The sequence below is a fragment of the Taudactylus pleione genome, unplaced genomic scaffold, assembly GCF_031769625.1.
Source record: "Taudactylus pleione unplaced genomic scaffold, aTauple2 ptg000479l, whole genome shotgun sequence".
Classification (NCBI taxonomy): domain Eukaryota; kingdom Metazoa; phylum Chordata; class Amphibia; order Anura; family Myobatrachidae; genus Taudactylus; species Taudactylus pleione.
Window position 1 is genome coordinate 4971230 of NW_028284881.1, and position 24821 is coordinate 4996050.

At 43.4% G+C, this 24821-nt stretch overlaps 1 protein-coding gene across 3 annotated transcripts in view; it reads left to right on the forward strand.

Annotated features, from left to right (window-relative positions):
- The window catches only part of IFT81 (intraflagellar transport 81), a 220446-nt gene that overhangs the window by 113119 nt on the left and 82506 nt on the right, over positions 1 to 24821 (forward strand). For all 3 annotated transcript variants that reach the window (XM_088449192.1, XM_088449193.1, XM_088449191.1), the window contains exons 13-17: positions 6811 to 6939; positions 9886 to 9975; positions 18822 to 18908; positions 20269 to 20340; positions 20451 to 20536. In XM_088449192.1, coding sequence (XP_088305318.1) covers positions 6811 to 6939; positions 9886 to 9975; positions 18822 to 18908; positions 20269 to 20340; positions 20451 to 20536 — 464 coding nt within the window. The remainder of the gene's footprint in view (positions 1 to 6810; positions 6940 to 9885; positions 9976 to 18821; positions 18909 to 20268; positions 20341 to 20450; positions 20537 to 24821) is intronic.

A 24821-nucleotide genomic window follows, 5' to 3' on the forward strand; every position in this document is an offset into this window, starting at 1 on the left:
AATTATATCTGAAAGACTGCAGTTAAAGCACATCTTGTTTGTTTAATTTCAAAACCATTGTGGTGGTGAATAGAGGCCAAAATCTGAAAATTCTGTCAATGTCCCAATATATATGGACCTGACTGTATATATAAAACGATTGGGGCTAGCACTCCACACAACTTTAAAAAATGCCCAGGTGCCATCAGAAGTAAATGAATACTTATGTAATGTAGAGAATAATGCTGCGGCACTCACGGGTCTTGCATAGAAAGAATAACTCCAACTCAGGGACGTTCGTTCGAACGAACGTCCCTGAGGTGGAGTTATTCTTTCTATGCAAGACCCGTGAGTGCAGCAGCATTATTCTCTACATTATATATATATATATATATATATATATTTTATACTGTTAAAACTTATTTCAAAATCAATATTTCTTCTTCAGGGTCCATGGGGCTCCACAGGGGAGATAATGGGATGTTGGTGGGACCTGGAGGACCGGACACCAACAGCAAAGCTTTTCAATCCCAGGATGCTTCGGTCCTTCCCCCTATATCCCGCCCACAGCCTGAGGGCAACTCTGTTTCGTTGGTGTCCGGCATTTTTAACAGTGGAGCTGCTTTAAACAGCCCAAGCTTATTTTATGGTTTATTTTTATTTCTAGTGTTTTCACTACTGAACAGCAGCGCGAGACAGTTCCTTGGACATCTGCACTGCTGCTCCATCACCCCTCTGCGGTGCTGTGACACCAGCCCTTGGCTAGGTACTCTCGGCGGGGCTCTGAGGGTGACTAGCCAGCAGGCACCCCGGACCCCAGACTGCAGCCCGATATCCAGGGGACAGGTAATGCGGATCCCCGCTTACTGGGACCCACGTCTTTGCGCAGTCTTGGGAGGCAGACCAGAGGTGCTGATGTGGATACTGGTTCGCCCACGAGTCCACTAGACCACCAGGGCATATATATTACTGGGCAGCAGGGCATATTTTAAAGGCCCAGGGGACCCGGTGGTTAATGTCAGCAAGAGGAGAAAGCACTCTCCCTGCAGCCCCTCCCCCAGCTCAGGGCGCCATTCCACTGTGGTCTTGCTTTTCCCTGAGCTGCTCCTTCCTCACCCTCCGCCCCCTCAGAGACACGCGGCAGCCATTTTCTGCAAGCAGGTCTCCGGGAATGCTGGGTCCAGTCTAGCTGTATACCTCTCAGAAGGGCCAGGTTATACAGCGCTATATCTTACCAGCTCTTGCGGTCTGTTTAGTTGATTTTAGTGCCCACTGCAGCTATATAGTTTTTTTTCTGTGTTTGTATGTGACTTGTGCTAGCACTGATCTCTACTTTCTATACTGTCCAGCTTACACATTTCCCTTTATTCTACTATACCCTGACATACTAAGGTATAGGGGGTTCATTGTACCTCACATCTCCAATATATTTGTGAGGGCTATCACATACTATTTAGCACGGTTGAACACTACATTGTGCCATATTACACATACTTCTGGGTTGCTCACTGCACTGTGTCAGATTGTGTATTTTACATTCTTGTGGCTATGTCTGGCAGAGGAAAGAATAACAAGCAGGCTGATGTCGCTGCTCCTGCTCTGGTGTCTTGTAAGTCCTGCTCAGTAGGCTTAGCTCCAGAGAACCTTATTCAAAATGGTCTTTTTACAAATTTTTATACCGCCTGGGCCCATCAGCCCCGGTGTTCTCTCCTCAGGACCCACCCTGGGCTACCTTTTCAAAGGGTGCTGGAAAAAATTGCGGACCACCTAGCAGTCCCCGTGGTAGCTCCCCCTATGTGATGGCCTCCCATGGGTAGACGTACTTTCTACCTCAATACAGAGTTTGGCGAATACCTCTACAGTTTTTCAGCAAATGCTGCAAACAGAGAAGCTGTTACCTAGAAAACCTACTAAGCGTGCTGTGTTATCTTCCCAGTCCACCCATTTACCAGATTCTGATGTATCCTCTGGGGAGGCAGAAGACTCAGACCTCTCTCACTCTGACTCTTCCTCGGGAGACGAGTAGCCACCCTCATTAAATATATCTGCACTCGTGGGAGCTCTAAATCTATCCTACAAATAGATGAGGCAGAACCAGCTCCTAAGGCAAAAGAGCCACTTTTTAAACAACAAAAGGTAGTTGCCTCACTCTGACCAGCTATCTGATCACATGAGCGAGGCATGGAATATGCCCAGTAAAAGGTTTCAGTTGCCTAAATGTTTAAGTTCCTTTTACCCTCTTCCTGCTACTGATTGCACTAAATGGGAAGTTCCTCCAGCAGTAGATTCTCATGTAACACGTCTGGTCAAGAATGCTACCTCTCCCATTCATTCTACAACCTTCTTGAAGGAAACTACGGATAGAAGGATAGACACTTGTCATAAATCTATATACTCTCTTACAGGAGCTATTACTCGTCCTGCTAGGGCTACGGCTTGGGTGGCAAAAGCCATTGAGAGTTGGGCAGAGGCCCTAGGAGAGACATTCCCCCTGATGCTTTGAGGGAACATCTGTCCTACATATCTCACATTAGAGATGCAGCCTCCTACTAGTGAAACAGCTATGGCTACGGCTCTCCTAGCCTCCACTTCGATATTGGCCCGCCGTATTGTTTGGCTCAGCTCCTGGCAGGCAGATTCGGACTCTAAAAGGGCTCTGGAATCTCTGCTTTATTCTGGAGATATCCTGTTTGTCCCAGCATTGGATAAAATTGTGACTACCTTGGCAGCTTCAAGACGGCGTTCTTGCCCTCTGCATATAATGCAAAGCCTTGGATGTCATCCTTTCGGTCCTTTCATCCTCAAGGAAAAGCTAAAGGTCAGTTCTTTCCAAGGCATGACATCAACAAAAGCCTCCAAGCATAGGACCAAACAGACCATGGCTACAAGACGTCCAACTACCAAATCTGAGGACAAGCTTGCAGCCTGATGGGGCAGGCCTCTCCTAGGGGGCTCCCAGGGTGGGAGGCCGACTTCTTCAATTCACCCAGTTTTGGCGTCAGACCACATCAGACGCCTGGATAAGAGAAGTAGCCTCCCACGGATATGCCCTATCCTTCCTGAGGTGACCTCCCCAACAGTTCTTTAGCACAGGACCACCATTGGACCCAAGCAAGGCCCTGCTGCATCAAAGAGCCATTCAGTCCTTACTGAATTCAGGAATAATATTTCCAGTCCCCTCCTCACAATGAGGCAAGGGCTATTATTCTACCCTTTTCTTAGTTCAGAAGCCCAACGGGTCTCATCGGCTTATCCTCTACCTCAAATATCAGGGTGCCCAGGGTACCCAGGTTTCGTATGGAAACCCTCCGCTCTATTATCCTAGCTATGGAGCCTGGGGATTTTATGGTGCTTCTGGACATTCAGGACGCTTACCTACATGTCCCTATAGCGCCTTCTCATCATCTGGTTTGCTATACTACAGCAACATTACCAAATTCATGCTCTGCCGTTTGGCCTCTCAACGGGCCCTCGGGTCTTTACCAAGATAATGGCAGTTATGGCGGGCTATCTTTGTCGTCAAGGGATCAGACTACTCCCATACTTGGACGACCTCTTGCTGTTGGCCAGCTCCCCAGAGATTCTTCACCGCCATCTGCAGGTAACTATTGCCTTTCTACTAACGCACGGTTGGCTGATCAACTGGAAAAAGTCTTCCCTGACACCTTCTCAAAGAATGGTACATTTGGGAGCCATCCTGGACTCGCAGGTTTAGAGAATCTTCCTAACGGCAAACAGGATCTCAATAATACAGCACCGAGTGCGCAGACTGCCCTGCAGTCGCCGAGCGTCAATTCACTCTGCAATGCAGACCTTGGGATCAATGATGTCCATCTTCGACATGGGTGAGTTCGCTCAGTTTCACTCCAGGCCCCTACAACACCTGATCCTCTCCAGGTGGAATGGGCTACCCCATCTTCTTAGATCCCAGACGATGGGCCTCCCCCCGGAGGTTCACCTGTCCCTAACGTGGTGGCTACAGACATCCAATTTAGACAAGGGTCACCCCTTTCGGATCCCGTACTGGGCTCTCCTCACTGTGGACGCAAGCCTCTGAGGGTGAGGCGCAGTGACCGGCCAGCACTCCTTCCAGGGCTGCTGGACTCCGGTCGAGGCAGTCCTGGAACTTCAAGCCATCTACAGAGCTCTCACTCTGGCTTAGGATATTCTTCAGGGCAGACCAGTACAAGTACAGTCCTACAACGCCACAGCAGTGGCCTACATCAATCACCAAGGAGGCACTCGAAGTCTGGCAGCAATGGCAGAAGTGTCCCACATTCTCACATGGACCAAACGTCATCTCCCAGTCACCTCTGTATTCATACCAGGAGTTCTCAATTAGGAAGTGGATTTCTTCAGCCGTCATGACGTGCATGCAGGAGAGTAGTCTCTACATCCAGAAATCTTTCAGCTCCTGGGGTCTACCGGATGTGGATCTCATGGCCTCAAGACACAACAACAACAGTGTATGGAGCCAGGACAAGGGACCCAGACGCAGCCTTTGTGGATGCATTGTCAGTGAAGTGGACCTTCTATTTGGCATATCTCTTCCCCCCAATATCTCTGCTTCCTCGAGTTCTTCGAAAGTTCAAGTAAGAAGGGGGCACAGTACTGTTAATAGCTCCTGATTGGCCCAGACGCCATTGGTACTCCGATCTTCAAAGTCTCTCCATAGACGTTCCTCTTTAACTTCCTCTACTAGTAGACCTGTTGTCTCAGGGTCCATGTCTACATACGGACCTAGCCCTTCTGTCTTTAACAACTTAGCTCTTGAGACATCCCTCCTAACGGCCAAGGGATTTTCCAGCCCTGTGGTCCAAACCTTGCTCAGAGCATGTAAACCGGCCTCAGCCAGAATTTATCCCAAAATATGGCATACATATTTCCAATGGTGTACTCCAAGAAACTAGGACCCTCAAGTTTTTAAAGTTTCACGAAGTCTTGCCTTTCTTCAAGCTGGATTGGATCTAGGCTTCTGCCTAGCATCTCTGAAAGTGCAGGTTTCTGCTTTGTCCATCTGATTCCAGCGCAAAATTTCTCCTATACCAGATGTTCACACTTTACTACAAGGTGTTCTGCCTATACAACCTCCCTTTGTTCCTCCTGTGGCTCCATGGGATTTGTCAGTGGTGCTCCAAGCACTTCAGGAACCTCCATTCGAAACCGTGGAATCAGTGGATGTCAAGTGGCTCACTGCGAAGACTCTATAGCTATGGCTATAGCATCTGCTCATAGGGTATTGTATTTAGGGGCACTTTCATGTTGCTACCCCTTTTTAATCTTTCATCATGACAGGGCTGTTCTTAGAATGCGCCCGAGCTTCCTTCCCAAGGTGGTTTCTTGTTTCCACCTAAATGAGGAAATTGTGGTTCCGGCCTTTCAATCACCAGACCTTTCGGCAGGTGAGGCCTCTCTGGCTGTGACCAAATTACTTAAATCAGGAGATCGGACTCCTTCTTTGTCCTATATGGATTCCACAAGAAGGGATGGCCAGCTAACCAACAGATTTTGGCCAGATGGATTTGTATGACTATCTCACAGGCTTACACGCAGACTGGCTGAACAACTATGCAAGGCGGCCATTTGGTCTTCTGTCCACACTTTTCTTAGGTTTTATGCCTTTGATACATTTGCCTCTCGGGAAGCTTCCTTCGGATGTAGGGTTCTCCTCTCAGCTCAGGAGCGTTCCCGCCCTTGAACAACTGCTTTGGGACATCCCCATTGTCTCCCCTGTGGAGCCCTATAGACTCTGAAGAAGAAAAGGAGAATTATGGTAAAACTTACCCTTGTTAACTCTCTTTTTTCGCAGTCCATAGGGTTCATAGGGCACCCGCCCTGACGCACCTGGCTTCTTTGGGTTTCTTCTCTTGGTCACTTGTTTCCTTCTCTGTGTGAGAGTGTGATTCTTCAGTGTACCAGTCTTCCTTCTCTACTATCCTGCTCCTGCCTTGGGCTTGTTAACAAAACTAAGTTGCCCTCAGGCTGTGGGCAGGGCATATTTGGAAGGACCGGAGCACCCTGGGATTGAAAAGCTTTGCTGTTCGTTTCCGGTCCTCTAGGTCCCACCTACAACCCATTGTCGCCCCTGTGGACCCTATGGACTTCAAAGAAAGAGAGTTAACAAGGATAAGTTTTACCATAACTCTATTTTTATCTTTGCTAATATGTCACTTATTGCTTTTGTCATGATTATGTATTATTCATGTACAACATTTTAATACAGTATGCAATTGAGAACATTTTGTTTTTAAGGTGTGTTTGACTAATGTCTGCAAATCTTATTGTTTTCAATCTTCATCCCCCACAAGACCAGGATGTTTTCATTGTGTAGAGGTCAGTTAGGGGGCAGCTGTGCAGGGGGAAAAATCCTCGACACATAGTTTTTATTCATTTTTCTTTTTACGGTGGGCATTGCTACGACCCCATAATTTGGCCGTGTCTCCTTCATCACCCATGACCATCATTGCTCTTAACAGCACTGTGGGCAGTAGTAGAAAAACCTACAGCAAACGTGATCACCGGAATGCTCACAGTAGCACAGGGTATATCAGTGAGTTGGCTGATCCTGTCATGTGATTCTGTTATAGAGGGAAGTGAGAGATAGACAGTGGAAATAGCTGGGTATCCCAACAACTCTGCTCCCGGTGAAGGAAGATTCTTGAATCAAATGCATCTACATATGAAACACAATTCTTATACCAAACAGAGTGCAATTTTCTACCAGTAAACCTTATGTACAAATATTACCCAAGTTTTTACAGTAGATATTCATCTGTGCGATATCTTTTCATGGTATTGGTAGTTGCTTATTCACTTTCTTATTTTTTAAAGCAAACCATAGAGCAGAAAAGGGGAATATCAGGTTACAGTGATACCCAGGAAGAGTTGGAGAGAGTCTCTGTCTTAAAAAGCGAAGTGGATGAAATGAAAGGACGAACTCTGGATGACATGTCTGACATGGTAATTATTTTGTTAAAATGTTCAAATGATAATGTATGTTTAAACTATTATTATAAATGATTAGAGGGTTTTTGACACTTATAGCCACAGCCAACTTACCCACTAGGGACACCTATATACACACATTGCAATCCTACCCACTAGAGACACACATATACATGCACAGCCATCCTACCCACTAGGTAAGGACACACATACACACAGGTATCCAACCCGCTTGGGACACCCATACACATACACACAAGCATCCTATCCGCTACTCATACACACAAGAATCCTACCCACTAGGGATACGCATACACACAAGCATCCTACCTGCTAGGGACACCCATACACATACAGACAGTACACACAAGCATGCTACCCACTAGATAATTAAACACCTGCACATATATCCTACCCACTAGGAAAGGGCACACATGCACACAGCCATCCTTCCCACTAGATAGGAACACACACACACACACACACACACACACAGCCATCCTGCCCACTACACTAGGCAAGGAAACACTGCTATCCTACTGGGATACAGTCAAAATACCATCTGACTAAATCCCGGCGTCTAAATACCGACGCGGGACTAAAGACAGGCGTCGAAATACCGACGCCCGTAGAAAATCCCGACACTGGAATCTAGACAGACGGCTTCCCAAACGAAGGTAAGCCGGAGAGTGGTAGCACTTAGCTGCGGGTTAGGTTTATGGACCCCCAGGGTGGACTTAGATTTAAGCACCACCCCGGGAGGGTTAGGTTTTGAGTGTGGAGAAGGGGGGTTAGGTTTTCTCACCCCCGAGGGGAGGTTAGGCTTAGGCACCACTGGGGGAGGTTAGGGTTAGGCACCCCTAAGGGAGGGTTAGGGTTAGGCACCCCTAAGGGAGGGTTAGGGTTAGAGGGGGGAGAGGAGAGGGTTAGGGTACTTACCAGCCAAAGTCGGAATTTTCAGCGTTGGGGCTTGCGGCGTCAGAATTTAGTTAGACGGCTTCCCTGCCGTCGGTATTTCATACCCAACCCATCCTTCTTACTAGGTAAAGACACACACAGCCACTATACCCACTAGGTAAGGACACACACACAGCCATGCTTTCACATTAGTGATACATATACAGAGAGCTAGCCTGTCACACTAGTGATACATATACACACACACACAACCATCCTACCCACTAGGGAGACCTATATACACACACAGCCAATTACACATATACACGCACAGCCACCTTACCCTCTAGGCAGGGACGTATCTATAATGGGTACAGGGTGTGCGGGGGAACACAGGCCCCTGGGTCCAGGGGGGCCCCGCACCGCACACCTTGCCCCCATAATAATACATACCTCTCCAGACTCCCTCGTCGGCGCGGGCGTCCGGCGCTGTAAAACGACTGGAAAATGGCCGCGGTGGCCATTTTCCAGTCGTTTGCGCATGCGCAGTACAGGGAAGAATGGCTGCCGCGGCCATTTTCCCGGTGATCTGTGCATACACTATAGACTCTGAGCACACTCTAGTGCCCATAGTCTATAACTCTATAACTCCGGCGCTGGCAGCGCACAGCTCAGTACGCTGCCAGCCGTCGGGAGGAGAGGAGCTTGCCCGTGTCGGAGACTGCACACGGGCCCTTTCCTCTCTAGAAACGCCCCTGCCTCTAGGAAAACATATACAAAAACAAACATCCTATCCACTAGGGACACCTATACTCACAAAGCCATAGGGAAACATATACAAACACAGTCATCATACCCACTAAGTACACATATACACAAACAGCAATCCTACACGCTAGGGACACACACACATATGGAGCAGCGGCAGCCGGCAGCTTCGGAGGTTATATGGGTGTGAGCCATTATCCTCAAAATAAGCCCTGATTACTGCTGCGTTACACTACAACCAAAATATTGTAAGTAATTCACCCTTAACTTAATGGTCTTATTCTGTTTCTGGATTATGTCAATCTTGACCCAGATATGTAAAATATGTGTTTTATCTCCTTTAACATATTACCAACAAATTATACATATAAGTAGCTTTTATAATACTGCAAATTTCTGAAACAATCTGTTATTGGTGACTGCTCTCCAAGATTGTCAGTCATTCTATGACATCTGTGTGTTGTCTTAATGTACTTACCTTCCCAGACTATGCTATCCATTATGAATAATTACTTAAAAATTGAGATGAGACATTACAATGTGTTAGATAGATAATCACAGGTTTAACACTCTCCAACTGTGCTTTCCTCTGTTTAGGTATATGCTAGTGAGCTGGCAATATTCCCATTTGTGGCGGCAGAGCCATCACTGCACCACATAAAAAGTCTTATTTCACTTTGTATCAAGTTCCATGGTAATATAACTAGATGTTTGTTTGCATATAATAAGATGAAAATGTAAGAAGTGTATGATGTGGCTATAACTCCATGTGAAACTGTTATAGCCTTAATATATACAAGTGTGGGTCCTATAGCTTATCTGCCACTGTCTGTAAAGACAGAGTTGTTTGGAATGATAAAATAACTGTTTTCACACGTTGGGCCTGTTTCAGACCTATTGGTTTGCATACAAGTCTGAAGGCGCATGGACTGCACCTATGCTGGGTCCGGAGTGCGCATGTGCTCCGATGCCATTGTGACCCCAGTTGCCGACGCCTGAATGACAAGTTGCGGCCATTTAAGGGTGGGGTTTGGGAGGCAATGGGGACAGTTTCCCAAAACTGAGGGGTGTGTCGCCCCCGTATTGTGGGAGTGCAGAGGCTAGAGTCTGCGTCTTCTGACGCAGTGCTAAACTGGTATATTAATAACAGTGAGGAAGAGGGGTAATAGGTTCAGGAGCGTTCTGGTTGGTAAGCATCAAGGTATAATCATCCCAAAGCATTCCTCTTCTCAGTGCACCTACAAATGATGCACATTTATATTCTTTCTTTATTTTGTCATTGTTTTTTTATTTTAGGTAAGGAAGTTAAACTCCATGATATCGGATAAAAAGTCAGCATTAGCCCCTGTTATAAAAGAGCTGAGACCTTTACGTCAGAAATGCCAGGTTTGTACAAAAACATGAAAACACCTTTCTATGATTATTCTTATCCTTAATAAAGTGCAGATTTTTTATGCTTTGTTGTACATTAAGGGGATCCTGACACAAATTACATACAATAACATGGATCTTGTGGTTAAGATGACCATGTCCAAATGATCTTACAGTTTAACAGGGGTGGGGAACACGTAATACATAAGGTGGAGGAATATCTATTGTAGCTGCTGATGAGGAAAATGTGTGTATGGCCATGATTAGGCATCCGCATTATCGGCCGCCAATAATAATGCAGCCATTTCTGTGCCACTTTCGGCGATGTCATACTCTGGGAACTATACCGGTGATGTCATACTGTCGGAAAGAGGAGAGACCGTGCAAGGTGGAGACATCCAACATGAGCTAGTCATTTAGAAAATAAAACAATTTTTTTTTAAAGTTTTTTTTTTTTTTTTTTTTATTCAACCTAGCAAATATGTCAACATACATGGGTAAAAATCAGTTCCATAAAGAACAACATAATAAATCATGACAAAAATAAATGAAAAAATATAAGGTTAAAGACATTATAACTTATAAATGAAAATAGACTACATGTAGTTCGTTCTAGAGAAATCAATTAGACCAAAAAAAAAATGAAAAACAGCTGGTCCATCCAAGAACTGACATTGCAAACAAAATAATCAAACATATCGATTTTATAAAATGGGAAATGGAAAGGTTAATAAGAAAAAAGAAGGGGGGATAATTTTTTTTTGTTTCAACATGACTCTAATATTTTGTATTGTATCTATACTAAGGGCTAATTTTACAAAGCGGTCACTATTGCATTCCCGTGATTCTCGGCTTTGACCCCAAAATTTGAAATGCCAATAATGTTAAATGCAAATTACAACTGGCTTAGTAAATCTAACCCAAAGGAGCCAGTTTATTATGTACAGTTGTCTTTCTCAAATAATTCACTGCTTAATCCATTACTTTATCTTATGTGTGGACCATGCTATTTAAAACAGCTAGGCAGATACCAATTAGATTCCTGTGGTTGGAAAGAGTTTGTTGATTAAAGGGGCCAGTGATGTCTGACAAGTCTTGAACAGAGTAACAAACTGGCTAGTTAGTCGTCAGAGATCTTCATAGATGAAATATGACAACTAACCACCCACAGAGTCTTAAGCTGGATACACACATTTTCGATCAGCAGCTGATCGGGTTAAACTCTCGTGTAGTGTGTCCCCAGCATGACCCCTTATCAGCAGCCTGTGAGCACCGTAACCAGCAAATACAATGCAACCTACCAATCCCGACCGTTACAGGAGCGCTCCAGCAACGGTACAGCATACATATCTATACAATCGTCGGCAGAGGATTGTATAGGTGTGTACCCAACTTAACTCCTGTCAGAAATAAACAAGTGTTGTTGTGGTGGAAAAAAATATTAAACAACTGTACCCTAGAGCATTGGAAAAGATACTGGCAACATGCATCCTACCTGATAGCAACAATTCAGAATACTTTCAATGATTTACTGTGGCTTGAGCTGTTAATTGCATTCCTATTCATTTTGATTTGAGGCATGAAATCGCTTCATAGAAGAATAATGTTTAAACTAAATTTAGTGATATGTACAACTTTACACACTGACAAATTAGGATGTCAGTATGACAATAACGGTCTTATGCAGGTAATCCTCTAATGCGAGGAGTTACAATCTGTACAGCAAACTATTGTGAGTGCTATATCTCTCGTGTTGATAAATTTAATAAATCAATATAATTAGAAACTAGAAATCACGACCATACCAAAGTTATTGCCGTCTTTCAATAAGAAATAATTCTTATTGCTGGAGAGGTTGTGGTTTGGTGGGAGACATCTTTCATGTCTTTTGGTCCTGTCCTCTACTTCGCCCCTTGTGGAATGCGTTTTTTTTTATGATTAGTAAAATAGTTGGTGTAATTATTCAGGCGGAGCCTCTAGTTGCCTTATTCCACTTCTATCCTGGGGAATTATCACGTGGCGAGAGATATATTATGGGTCATGTGCTGATTGCTACAAAAGCTACAATTGCTCAGGGGTGGAAGACAGACTCTCTCCCCAACATCAGATTCATAGAAAACAAGATCCATAAGCATTTTGTTTTTGAAACAATGGGTGAGAAATATTCCTCCTCCGTCAATTCCATCCATATGAAATGGTTTAAATGGGGAGAATATAGGGAAAAACAAGGCCATTCCACCATTTATAATGTTCCGGTTGTTCCCGGTGTTCTCTGTTCACCTCACGCAGATCCGGGGTAGCTCCATTAACTGATTATTTAGTATTTTGTCTATATGTGTTGTGAAGTGTTTTATAAAACATTTTTCTTGTCCTAAAATGTTTAAGTATCAATTATATGTACAAGGACCAATATCGATTGATTTATATTGTGATATGCAATATGTCTGGCTTACCCTTTTTCCCTTCTTTTTCCTTCTGTATCCCAATTTCTTTGTATTAAACTTTCAATAAAAACTATTATTTAAAAAAAAATAATAATAATTCTTGAGCCTCATGTATAGTACTGGTGTGAATACACAGATGATTGGGAGTCTCCATCAGCTGCTTTTTAGCTCTATTACAATTTAGTTCCATCACTGTAGATTGCCATCTCTTTCTGTCTACCCCACTTTTACCTAATAGGTTTTATCCTGCAATTTTATTTGAGTGTTATTTTCCTACATTCACTTGATACTGGAAAGGTGATATCCTAAGACCACTACAGGGTCCAATGGCAGGTGATTTTCCAAAATCAAGCTCTAAATGCATCCACTAATGGTATAATGTCAGCAAGAACAAAAAGGCAAGGTAGCCAAAAGGAAATCCAAACACTGGAGCGCTGTAAACGTCTGAAGTATGAATGGCCGGTACTCACACTGTGTGGATAGCGTCAGCCTATGTGCTGGAATGCATCGGGATCCGTTCCAGGCGGAGACCGGGCGCACCACAGTGGCGTGGCTGATGCTGTATGCAATGACGGGAGCCGCTGTAGATCCACTACGAGGCTGTGTGAACTCCGTCCGGCTAAACAGGCTGAATGCTCCGCAAAAGGAGGATGACCTTTCCGGCAACAGGTGGATGAACGTTCTCTTCTGCTGATTTTGGACAATCACCTGCCATTGGACCCTGTAGTGGTCTTAGGATATCACCTTTCCAATTCCATCTGCTCATCCACCTGTCCTACTGTGTCAGTATAGAGATTTGATTTTATGTATTGATATATATTCATTGTTTGTGTTGCAATAAATTATATGCATTTATCATTGTGGTCAATTGATTAAACCGGTGCTCCACTTTTCTTTTATTACTTAGTCTTTTCTAGCAGGTGCCGAACCTGCTTGTGTGAGCTGTTCCGTTTATTCAAGGGGTTATTTCTTCTGGCTGGCAGCGCACCTGGTTGTTTTTTCTATTCACTTAATACGTACAGAATCTGTACTTGTTTTGTACTACTTATTGTGTCTGGCACCTCATAGTTGTATTTTTATAGCACATCATGCTTGTTTTATATGCTTGTATTGTAAAATTATATTGGCTGTCTGGCCATGCAGAATTTGTGACGCCATACAAATAAACAATGACTTTTATTTTTTTGTACAAGGATCTTTATGTTTTTTGTAGGAGGTGTCTCTGATTATTCACTAAGAACGTGAAACCAGAGCCCTCCACCTCAGCATAATGTGGATTAAATAGGAATATGCTGTCCAACTTCTTATTTAGATACATTTTTTTTCACCCTATCATACACTGATTTAACACGCTCAATCAAAGAAAGACTAAGATCGATGCCCAGAGAAGTGCAGAACACTCGCCAAAACTGTGCCACAAATTGTAATCCTCAATCCGACACATTATCCTTTGGTAAACTGTGTACCCGAAAAATGTGTTGGAGAAACAGGTTGGAAAGTTCCTTAGCAGAAGGAAGTTTTTGCAATGGTATGAAGTGCACCATTTTACTAAATCTGTCCACCACAATCCAGATAACAGAACATCGAGCAGATATTGGGAGATCAATGATGAAATCCATGGCCTCCGTCTGGGCAGCCACCCCCCCCGGCCCGCCCCCCAAAGGGTGGGTGCTGTCAATCAACATTGACAGCACGCCCCCTTTGGTGCGAGACCCGGAGCGACGTATTGGCCGTCGCTATCCGGGTCTCGCGCATGCGCTCTGGGCCACCATCGATCCGGTTGCGAGCGCTCAGCACTTGCGACCGGGTCTGAATCAGGCCCTGAGTCCATGAAGAGATCGGACGAATTCGGAAATAAAGCTTGCAACTTTCCCGAAAGTTTAAAAACTGTCGGCGATCCCCAGAAAAACGATCTGGCAAATTTACCTTTGGTTCAAGATGAGGAGCTGCATGTACCGGAGAACGGTTTTCCTCAACTCGTATAGTAAGTTTCTGGAATGTCTGGGTGAGCGTTTGGATCTGGGCTGCAAGCACCTGGGCAAGACTCTGTCCCTGCTCCATGATGCAGAAGCTATAACTCCAATATGACTTTTTCTGTATCTAATTCCAAGTGTACCTGTGTTTTTGGGCCAACTATAAGGTTATGAATCCCACTGCCTGCTCCATGTGAGACCCCTAGAACCCGGCTAGCGAGATCTTCACCAATAACAACCGCCCGTTGTACCCTTAGAACTATGATATGTTCACCGGTACTTAGGCGGCCGCCTGGACTTACGCTCGGGGTAGTAGAGGCTCACACGGAGGTACAAGGGAATTTAAGAGATGAAGTGTACAGTTAGAGCTGATATAGGTAATGGTTCTGATGAGTTGGCAATTGCATCAATGACATGGCAATGGTACCGGTGGTGTGGCAAGTGTGCCGAAGATGCGGCAATTGTGCCGATGTTGCGGCGATAGTGCCGATGTTGTGGCAATAGCCGTAGATAAACAGTCTAGAGTTAGGAAATGGCTTTGAGAGCCGATGGTGCGGTAAGTGTGTTGTGGCGTTGGTGCCGATGTTGCGGCAATTGCCGTAGATAAACCGTCTGGGGTATGAAAATGGCTTTGAGAGCCAATGGTGCTGCAACTGTGCCGATGTTGCAGCGATGGTGCCGATGTTGCAGCAATAGCCGTAGATTAACAGTCTAGGGTTAGCAAATGGCTTTGAGAGCCAATGGTGCAGCAGTGGTGCCGATGTTGCAGCACGGGAGCTGCTAAGAAGCTGAATGAAGAACGGTGGTAGCATGGGAGCTACGTGGTGCGGCTAGGAAGCCGTATGGTGAACATTGGCAGTATGGGAGCTGCTAGATGCGGCTATGAAGCCGTTTGGAGATTGGTGTAGCAAGGGAGATACTTGGTGCGGCTAGGAAGCCGTATGGTGAACGTTGGCAGCACAGGAGCTGCTAGATGCCGTTTGGAGGACGATGGCAGACCGAGAGCTGCTTGGTGTCAGCTGGGAAGCCGAATGGAAGCAATATCATGGAGGGAACAAAAGCTGCCCATGCAGCTAAGCTGATGAAATCCACAAACACACTATAATCGGCACAGGTGCAATAGTTCAGTGAGTATAAATAGGCTGAAGCACTTAATCAAGCTGCACCTGTGGATGAGACATCACTTCCTGAGGTGTGCCGATCGCCTAGCAACAGGAATAAACCCGTCCTGCCTGGGAAAGCTGTCAGAAAGGGTCAAGTCGTGACCGCGACTTGTAACAATGAGTTATATATTATTTCCAGATCTTCTAACATGAAGCTGGAAAATACTTAATATCTGCATATTTATGTTCTATCAATGATTGAAATGTGAACTGTTATCAAAATATTCTTGGATATAGTTCTGTGATCTAAATTAATTTGAATAGTTGAATATTATTAAAGTATTCAGTTACAGTTAGTTTGCTGAAAAATGTGCAGACTGTCTTGCATAAAAATGGCAGGAAATATTTAAATCATTGTCTACATAGTGTATAATCAGTAAAATCACCCCCTGAACCTAACCCATATATAAAAATTTACTGGACAAGGAGATAAAGAAATTGGGGGCGGATTGCCCTTATCGCCCCCTCCTGGATCCGCCACTGGTTTCGTCTAGTAAAATGCGTGTCTCACACAAAAATGTATATCGGAAGCGGTTATATATTTGAAGTTTACGGTCCAGGGTCAGGACAGGGGCGTATCTATAATGTGTGCAGGGGCTCCCTGCACCCATATTGTTTAAAACTCACCTGTCCGTGGTCCCGCGTCAGGTGTCAGCGCTGCTCAGAACACAGGAAAATTGCCGCCGTGGCAATTTTTCCGGCGTTCTGCGCATGCGCAGTAGACTCTGGGCACACTCTAGTGCCCAGAGTTTACTGCTTCTGCGGTGGCCGGCCAGTCGCGTCAGTCGGATGCCAGCCGCTAGGGAGAGAGGAGGGGGCTCTGCACGGGGAATGCACACGGGGCTCCTCCTCTGTTATTACGCCCATGGGTCATGGGATATATAAATCAATCCTCCCATAATTGAAAAAAGGAGGCCGTTTTGGCTTCCTTATGTAAGGTGGTTTCCAGCCAATCCAACTGAAAGGCGTAGATTAGTTTGTTCCTGAATAGGAAAACTGAAGAGGGTTGTGGATTGGTCCACTTGTCCACTTTTGGAGTACACTCTTGCGGGCTACCTCCAAAATTAGCAACAATTTCTTTCTGTCATGCGATGAGGAGACATTTGGGGGCAAAATACCTAATATTGCCCTCTCTGCCAACAATGGGAGATAATTAATTAGATAAGGGGAAGCAAATCTATTAACAGATGGCGAAAACTGCCATTTTGAGGGACATTCCCACATACAGTGTAGGAAAGTTTCATTAGCCGCTCCACATTTAGAACAATCACCAGTGTCTGACAAACCCATCACAAACCTGCGGTGGGGTGGGGGGGGGGATTTGGAGAAGGTACCAGTTATGATAAATATATTTAGCTTTTTTAATCTTACAGTATTTAATGTCTCTGTAATGGTCCTGAATAGCAACACAAAGCATCCACTGTGAGTACTTTATGAATACCCCAATATCGCTAAACATTAAATAATTGCTTTCCAGACTTTGATTGTGGTTCCAAATTTCAAAAAGTTCTTATTGCAACAAAAAGTAAGTTACACGCTTTGATCTATCACAATTAGCGCAAGGACAATTACATACAAAAGGTACAGCCAATACATATGCATGTGCCCCGGATCCAGGTCCCAGTCATCAATCTTGATGTCTGCGGTCATCAAATGGGTATGACTGAGATCTAGCCCCAAAAGCACAAGCCTATATTCCCTTCAGAGTGTTACACCAACAATAGAGACAAGCATACATGATTTCATTGGTTCTTGATTCTTGTCATTCTGGTACGATGCAGGTCATAGAACAGTTCATATGGTGACAACAGGGATATGGTCCATCCCTCCAAACGAGTTAAAACTAGTTAAGACACTACATACAGAGTACACATTTTAACCAATAATTCCCCATAATCCATAACCACCGAACGCAAGATGCGACTCCTTCGCCGATAGATTCGGATATCTGGAATTAAACAGGGTGTCAGTATGATACCAAACATGACATGTCTACTAAGTTCTATACCTTAAATATCATATATGTACATTTTACACCATAATGATTAGCTAACAAAACCTCTAATATTATGCTGAATGCTAGGGAACCTTTTATATATGTGTGCTTGCATAAGTGAATGTGAGATATTTAGAGGATTTCATCAGTATGCGTTGAGCGTCTGTATATTGAAATAGCAACTATGTATGTGAGTATGCATGTGAGCGTGTATGTGTACACATGTGGATACACATGTGATCGCCTATGTGTATGCATGTGTATATGTGTGTGTAAATGTGCATCATTGTATGTGTCATGGATTAATATATATATATATATATATATATATCTGTATCCATTAACTGGCATTTTTTATATATCTGTCTGAATCTAATTCCAAGGAGTCATATACAATGAAGTTGTTCTGCTCACAGGTGACATAGCAAGCTTTTGCAGGAGTCAAGTAGTCTGATAACTCAACGAAGGCTTCCCTATGCTTATTTAGAATATAATTGTCAGTTCTTAACCACATTAGCATTGAACACAAGGCATACAATTGCTAACGATAGTCAAACTTCTGACAATTGTTTCTAACTTTGCAATTAAAATATTCCTAAACACTTCACAGTATCTTTGTGTATTTCAATTAGTAGTCACAGACATGTATACAGAACCTGTTTCTCATCACTGACTAAACCTTGCATAGATATAAATATACATATACGCATTTGTGCGAATCAGATTTCGCCGATGCAGAGTAGCGTCCGATCTTTATCAGTCCACAGACGACTAGATCGTCAGATAATAATTAGAAATGATCATAACCAATTATGTGACTTTGAAAACTTAGAAATACAGTGCAGATTGCATACTTGGCAGATCATGTTATTAATTTATATGCAAGCTCCTTGTAGCAAAACTCTTCTATAAATGGTATTCAACTTTTTTTCCATTTTAATAATTAGCAGTTTTTCAACATGTCCTGTGGAGGAGGTGATTTTACATAACATTAAGCGTTGGACTGAAAACCGCTCTTTGTGTACTTAGGCTGGTAATAATACTGGTGGTTTTAGTACTACAGGGTTACAAGCCATGTGTCTGTCTAAAGCATCAGACAGCACCCATACTCCCCTCCATGTGTGACACTGGAATGATACGCATCTGCTAAGTTTATGTAAGCGACAATCTGTATGCCAAGATGACAAGCTCAAGCTGCTGACTGACAGGAGTTTACATTTCTCTGTGCCATGTGCCGAGGTATCATAGTACTTGCTGACATGCATCTCTGCCCTTTTCACATTAGGAGATGACCCAGGAGTATGATGAAAGGAAAGCACAATACGACAGCTGTGCTGCTGGCCTAGAGAGTAACTGCTCCAAGCTAGAGCAGGTATAGTGTTGTTTAACTTATTGTATTGTAATAAATACTGTTACTTATTGTCTGGAAGTGTATGTATATGAATGTCACTGAGCCGTTAATTTCTTTTAGCTCAATTTATCTCGGTAGACACTAATTAGGGTGCATACACATCAGGACGATATTGGCATGATTTGGCGTATCGGCACGACAAATTTTGTATATCGCCTAGTGTGTATGCACAATTGCGCGCTCCCGCTGGTCGCATGCGTTATTGTGTGATTGGCTGTGCTGCACAGTCAATCACACGATATCGCATGCGGCACCATACATATTAATGAAGGACGGAACAAGTAATCGTTCCACCGTTCATTAAATTCTGCAGTGTGTACCGGCAATCATGCGATGTCCAGGGTAAAGGCAAATCGCCCTGAACATTGGCATGATTGTCGGTCATTTAGGTGTGTACCCAGCCTTAGAGTATCTGTCCAATTTGGCTGGTAGGAATGAAAATCTGGTAATGTATGGGAGCAAATGACAATCCACTATTTGCTCTCAAATACCAGAAAACAGATATAAACAGTCAAACGGATTTAACCAGTTTGTCTGAACAATCATTTTTGGCTATTTTCCAGTATTTAAGAACAAATGGATGATTGTCATTCGCTCCCATACATTACCAGATTTGTGTTCCAACCAGCTAGATTAGACAGATAATCTTATAGTGTGTACCTAGCTTAAGGTTATCGGCGAGGTTCCTTTTGTATCCTTGCGCCCTGCTATAACACTGGTCTGGGGAGCATAACTTTGCTCATATTTGTTTATATCCCGCAGAGGTGAAAGTAACAATTTGTAAGATTTTCCCTCCTGTAATTATGCAAATCTGCCGCACTGTGTTTATTACTTGTAAAAGTATTTTCTTATTGTGGACTATCCGAGTAGGCCTTTTCCACGGCTGTTAAAATATGAATAAAGAAAATGAGAAAGATAAAAAAATATAAGTGTTTGTAACAAGTGAAAAGACACATTTTTTGCACATTTTTCTCCATATTACGGTAGGCAGATACTGCTTACACCTCTATAGACTGCCAGCCGTATCCACCTTCTGCAGTAATAGTGCATAAGCCACCGGGACCCGTTCTGACGACTTCCAAGTATAATTAAATTTGTCCCTAAGTGTTAGCATACTATATTTTAAACTATGGCCACAGTAATACACATATAAAATACAAAACTATATTAAACCAAGATTGTCATTTATTCAGTATGTCATTTACCACCGTTTTGGCTAGAAATACACAATTATTATGTTATCTTATGTTAATTAGTTTAGTTGCATGTTATATTTTATATGATAATATTTATTTATTTATTTAATTTATCTATAACTCAGGAGGTCAAAGGGCTTCAGGAAGAGTGCAGTCAAGCTGAGAGCCAGTATCATTACATAAACTTGATGAAAAAGGTCAGAGTGGATATTTGTGAAATCAACTACCCCCTCCTCCCCCTCCCCCTTCCCCTCCCCCCTGCTCCTATAGTTTGGACAGCGGTAGTTACCATGTATTTTTTTGTTAGAGTGCTGAAGTACAGATACAGCGTGCTGCTGACGAGATGAAGGCTTATGTCTCTCCTGACTCCCAGGAAAGGAGGAAAGCTATCCGGTAGGTTTATTGTTTTTATACACATTTTGGTTGCAGATACAATATCGTACACTTGGCTTCATTATAAACTTTCATTTTTCCTATGTAGAATGTTGTCTTCTGCAGAGTTCTAAAGGGGTGAGGATCTCTTAAGTTGGATCACATAACCTTATGCAAAATATGAAATGTTACTGTCAGCTGTATCGCATGAAATTAATATTTCCTCTTTAATCCACCAGGGCAGCCATTATAATGAGCAGCTTCCTTTCTAGGCTAGGTAGGGACAGGCTAGATAAAACCACCCCCATACTGCATGTAATGCAGCTCCTCCTTTTCCCCTGTATCTTTTCCTGTCTCTAGGTAGTTCAGTGCTATTTGTTTTTTGTAGTGTTGGGCCCCGGCAACGCTTGAAAGCTTGCCAAGGTCCGGGCTGGCTACCCGGAAACACTAGTCTGCTATCTGAGGAAGCAGAACTGGAGGCGATTCAATAGCACTTTCCTGGACATTGACGCTGATGTACATGAGCGTCAATCGCATCATAGGAGAATGCCAGGTTTGGAAGACGAGGTGGGTGAGTGCACTCAAAACAGTTTAATAGTGTTCCCCGTTACTAAAATAGTGCTGGGTAATGTTTGTGCATCTGGATGCAGAGTGGAGCCTATGTTCAACCCTAAACAACCATAGAGTGCCCACTCTAAGTATGCACCTAAATAATATTACTGGAATAGTTAGTTATAGTGATAGTATGCGGAAGGGATAAAAGAAAACAAAGTATAGCAACATAAAGTCTGTTTAGCTTGTATCAAGTGCTTAACTGCTTTTCTGTGGCAAGACCTTGGCATTAGCAGCAATTTTCTTATCAGAAAATCGTGAGAATACTTTTAAAACGAGTATTTTTATTACATTTTTAAAGAGTTACACCCAGGTAGGGAAACAGGCATATGGTAAGGATGACAGACATAAGAAACAGCATTACAGAGGCACATACAGTCATGCATAAATATTGGGACATTGACAGAATTTTCATATTTTGGCCTCTATTCACCACCACAATGGTTTTGAAATGAAACAAACAAGATGTGCTTTAACTGTAGACTTTCAGATTTAATTTGAGGGTAATTACATCCAAATCAGGTGAACGGTGTAGGAATTACAACGGTTTCTATATATGCCTCCCACTTTTTAAGGGGATATGGAGTTCCTCTCAATCAGATATATATGGACAAAGAAAATAAAATAAAAAGAATATTTAAAAAAAAAAAAGGCAAACCAATAAAATATTATGACATATATATAAATTCCAAAGGTCTAATCGGGCCAGGCTTCAGCCTCCTGCAGGAAAAAAATTAGATAAGACAATCTGCCACATATCACCCAGGAGTATACACAAAAAAAAAAAAAAACATTTGCATAAAATATCCCAAAGCTTCATCATGAATACCGGAAATGGAAAAAGGAGATGTGCGGGTTCGGTTTTACTCGGATATGTTCGGATCTCAAAAACGGCATCTTATTGGCGATCGGCCATCGTGTTTTGGTTAGCCAATAAAAATAAATCCGAACTAATCTGAATTTGAGATAATTTTGCTGAAAAGAACTGAGTAAAACCGAACCCTCACATCTCTAATTTTTAGACTCGCTAGAACAGATTCTTGATGACCGGAGGCAAGTTAATAGACAACCCTGGATCAAACCTTTAGCACCAAATTGGGTAACTGATCTTGAACTTGAGGGGAAAGAACATTGGAGTCAGGGATCAGGGGCTCATCCACATGAGCAAGGAAGAGATCCATTTGCAACTCTCCAATACTGTCCACAAGTCTCTGGGTAGAGTCCATAATAGCCTGAAGGATCAGATGGATAGGAGGAGCCATGTTGGTAATGGACAACCAGAGACAAAGAACTCAAAGAAAAAAGAGGAATGAGGAGGGGAACAGGTAACAAGAGTCCAGGATAAATAGTAACTGGTAAGGCACCAGGTACACAGCCAGAGGATATCAGGAGCAAGTATAGATCACTTAATTGGAAAATAAGTACCAGAAGGCGCCCTCTGGATATTAGGATCCACAGAAAGTCACAGCAGAGGCAGCAGGTATACAAAGGCACCCCAAAAGTAGGCAAGTCAACCACAGAGGAAGAACGCAGCCCAGGAGCGTCAGAGCAGCAGGAAGACCAGTGCAGCACTTAAAATGAAGCCCGACGTCAATGCGGTGGCTAGCACACCTCACACCCCAAACACCAGGACTCACAGATGGGAGCCAAAGAGATGATGGATCACAGGATTCACTCTCAGGACACCACGGGATGCAGTCCACGATCCGGAGGCGACTCAAGGGTGCACGGAGATCAGCCGCGGGAGCCAGAGAAGGAAGCAGGAACACCAGACAGGAGGGAGCAGAGACTCGGACACACAGTCAAAGGGGAAATAGCCGGGAGGAATCACGCAAACAGCCCACCACAGCACTCCAGGAGCAGGAGTAGATGCTCCACTGATAGTGGTACACCAATGGAGTAACTGCCTGCAAAACAGGATAAATATCAGGATATCCACAGGAAAGCTGGTAAAATGCTGCCTACACCATGCTACTCCAGGCCATGCCCCCCAATCATACTTAATACATTTGTCAATACTAGACATTTTTGCATAAAATCTGTGAATTTGATTCTTGATCATCAACAAAAGGGATTACGTCATTTCCATAAATCTCCAGGATACTAACTTTGATATCTCAGTTGCATTTCGCCACAGTAAGATCCTCATGATTTGTGTCATAGGACAACATTTCCACTTCATCTGTCTGCCTTTTGGCCTGGCAACATCTCTAAGAACCTATACAAAAGTGCTGATGATGCTTTTGGTGGAATTAAGAAAGCTGCGTGACAATATATGGCCATATTTGGAAGGTCAGAACATGTAGTCAGTTCCAAGACAGCGCAAGTAATAAGCTTCTTACAAGAGCATGGATCAATTATGAAATAGTCAAAGAGTCATCTTGTCCCATCAAAACAAATAAAATTCTTGAGTGTGCAAATAAGTACTATAAAAAACAAAGTAGCTTTCAAAAGAAAGATGGGTCAAGATTTAACCTTTGGTACATTAACTTCAGATCCATTAGCAGACAACCGTAAAGAAATGGCTTCAACTGACGACAAAGTTTTTGTTCACCATAGCAGTGGTCACCTGGACAAGTTGGTAAATGCTTAAGGGGCACATCCACTAGACGATCTACTCCCTGTCCGATCTCTAAACGATTTTCCCTTGAAATTTTATCTTTCAGTCTGAACGATTTGCAAACGATTTGCAAACTATCTTTAATAGATCAAGTGAAATTGACCTGCATGAGACGATCAAACGACCAGCGGGAGCGCGCATCGTTGATCGTTAACGACCAAACACTGCACGATTTATAAACGATTGAACGATAACGTCGTTATCGTTCAATTGCCTGCTAAAATTGTGTAGTGGATGCCCCCCTTTAGTCTTCAGCTGGAATTATTGACCCCGTGAAATTACAAGTAGCCTTCTCTTTATCATAAATTTAGTTTATTAAGAACCACCTAGAGTTCTCCCACCTGGTGGCAAAACCAAGACTAAAGACACAGGGAATGTCACTCTTAGACCCAAAATTGCTCAGAATGACCACAGCCTCCAGTGCTATAGGCTGGGGATCTCCCCAACTAAAACATATAGCACAAGGTACATGAGAAGAAAAATCACTTAAATGTACTGAAAATAAGAGCAGTATGGAAAGCAGTTCAATGTTTTCATCAACAGGTACTGGAGAAACAGTGGTGGCATTCATAGATCACCAGGGAGCAAAACTATGATAGTGGTGCTGTGCTATCTTGGGCAGAAAGCAATCTAAAGTTACTTTTTGGGGTTTATTTACAAAGTGTCTGATTGTAAAACCTGACACTTCTGTTCGTGTTTATGCTTGATAATTAAAAGGGAAGTGCTTTTACTAGCAAGACACGGCTAGTAAATGCACTGCCCTTTTGATTATGGGTTATAAACACGAACGGAAGTGTCCGGTTTTACAATCCAAACTTTGTAAATAAACCACAGATGAAAAGGTATTCCCTCCAGCACACTGCAACAATATCAGCAAAAAATAATGATGATAGAAATTCAGAGGTATTAGTTGCATACATTTGCAAATATGAGTACGCGCCGGGCCAGCGTCAAGGCTCCTCTATACCGGCATCCCTAACATTAAGGGGTTCACGTCCGAGGCGCAGGGCACCCCAAAAGAATCCAGCCAAGGACCATGCCCAGGGCATCACACGAAAAAGGGAAAAAAGGTGA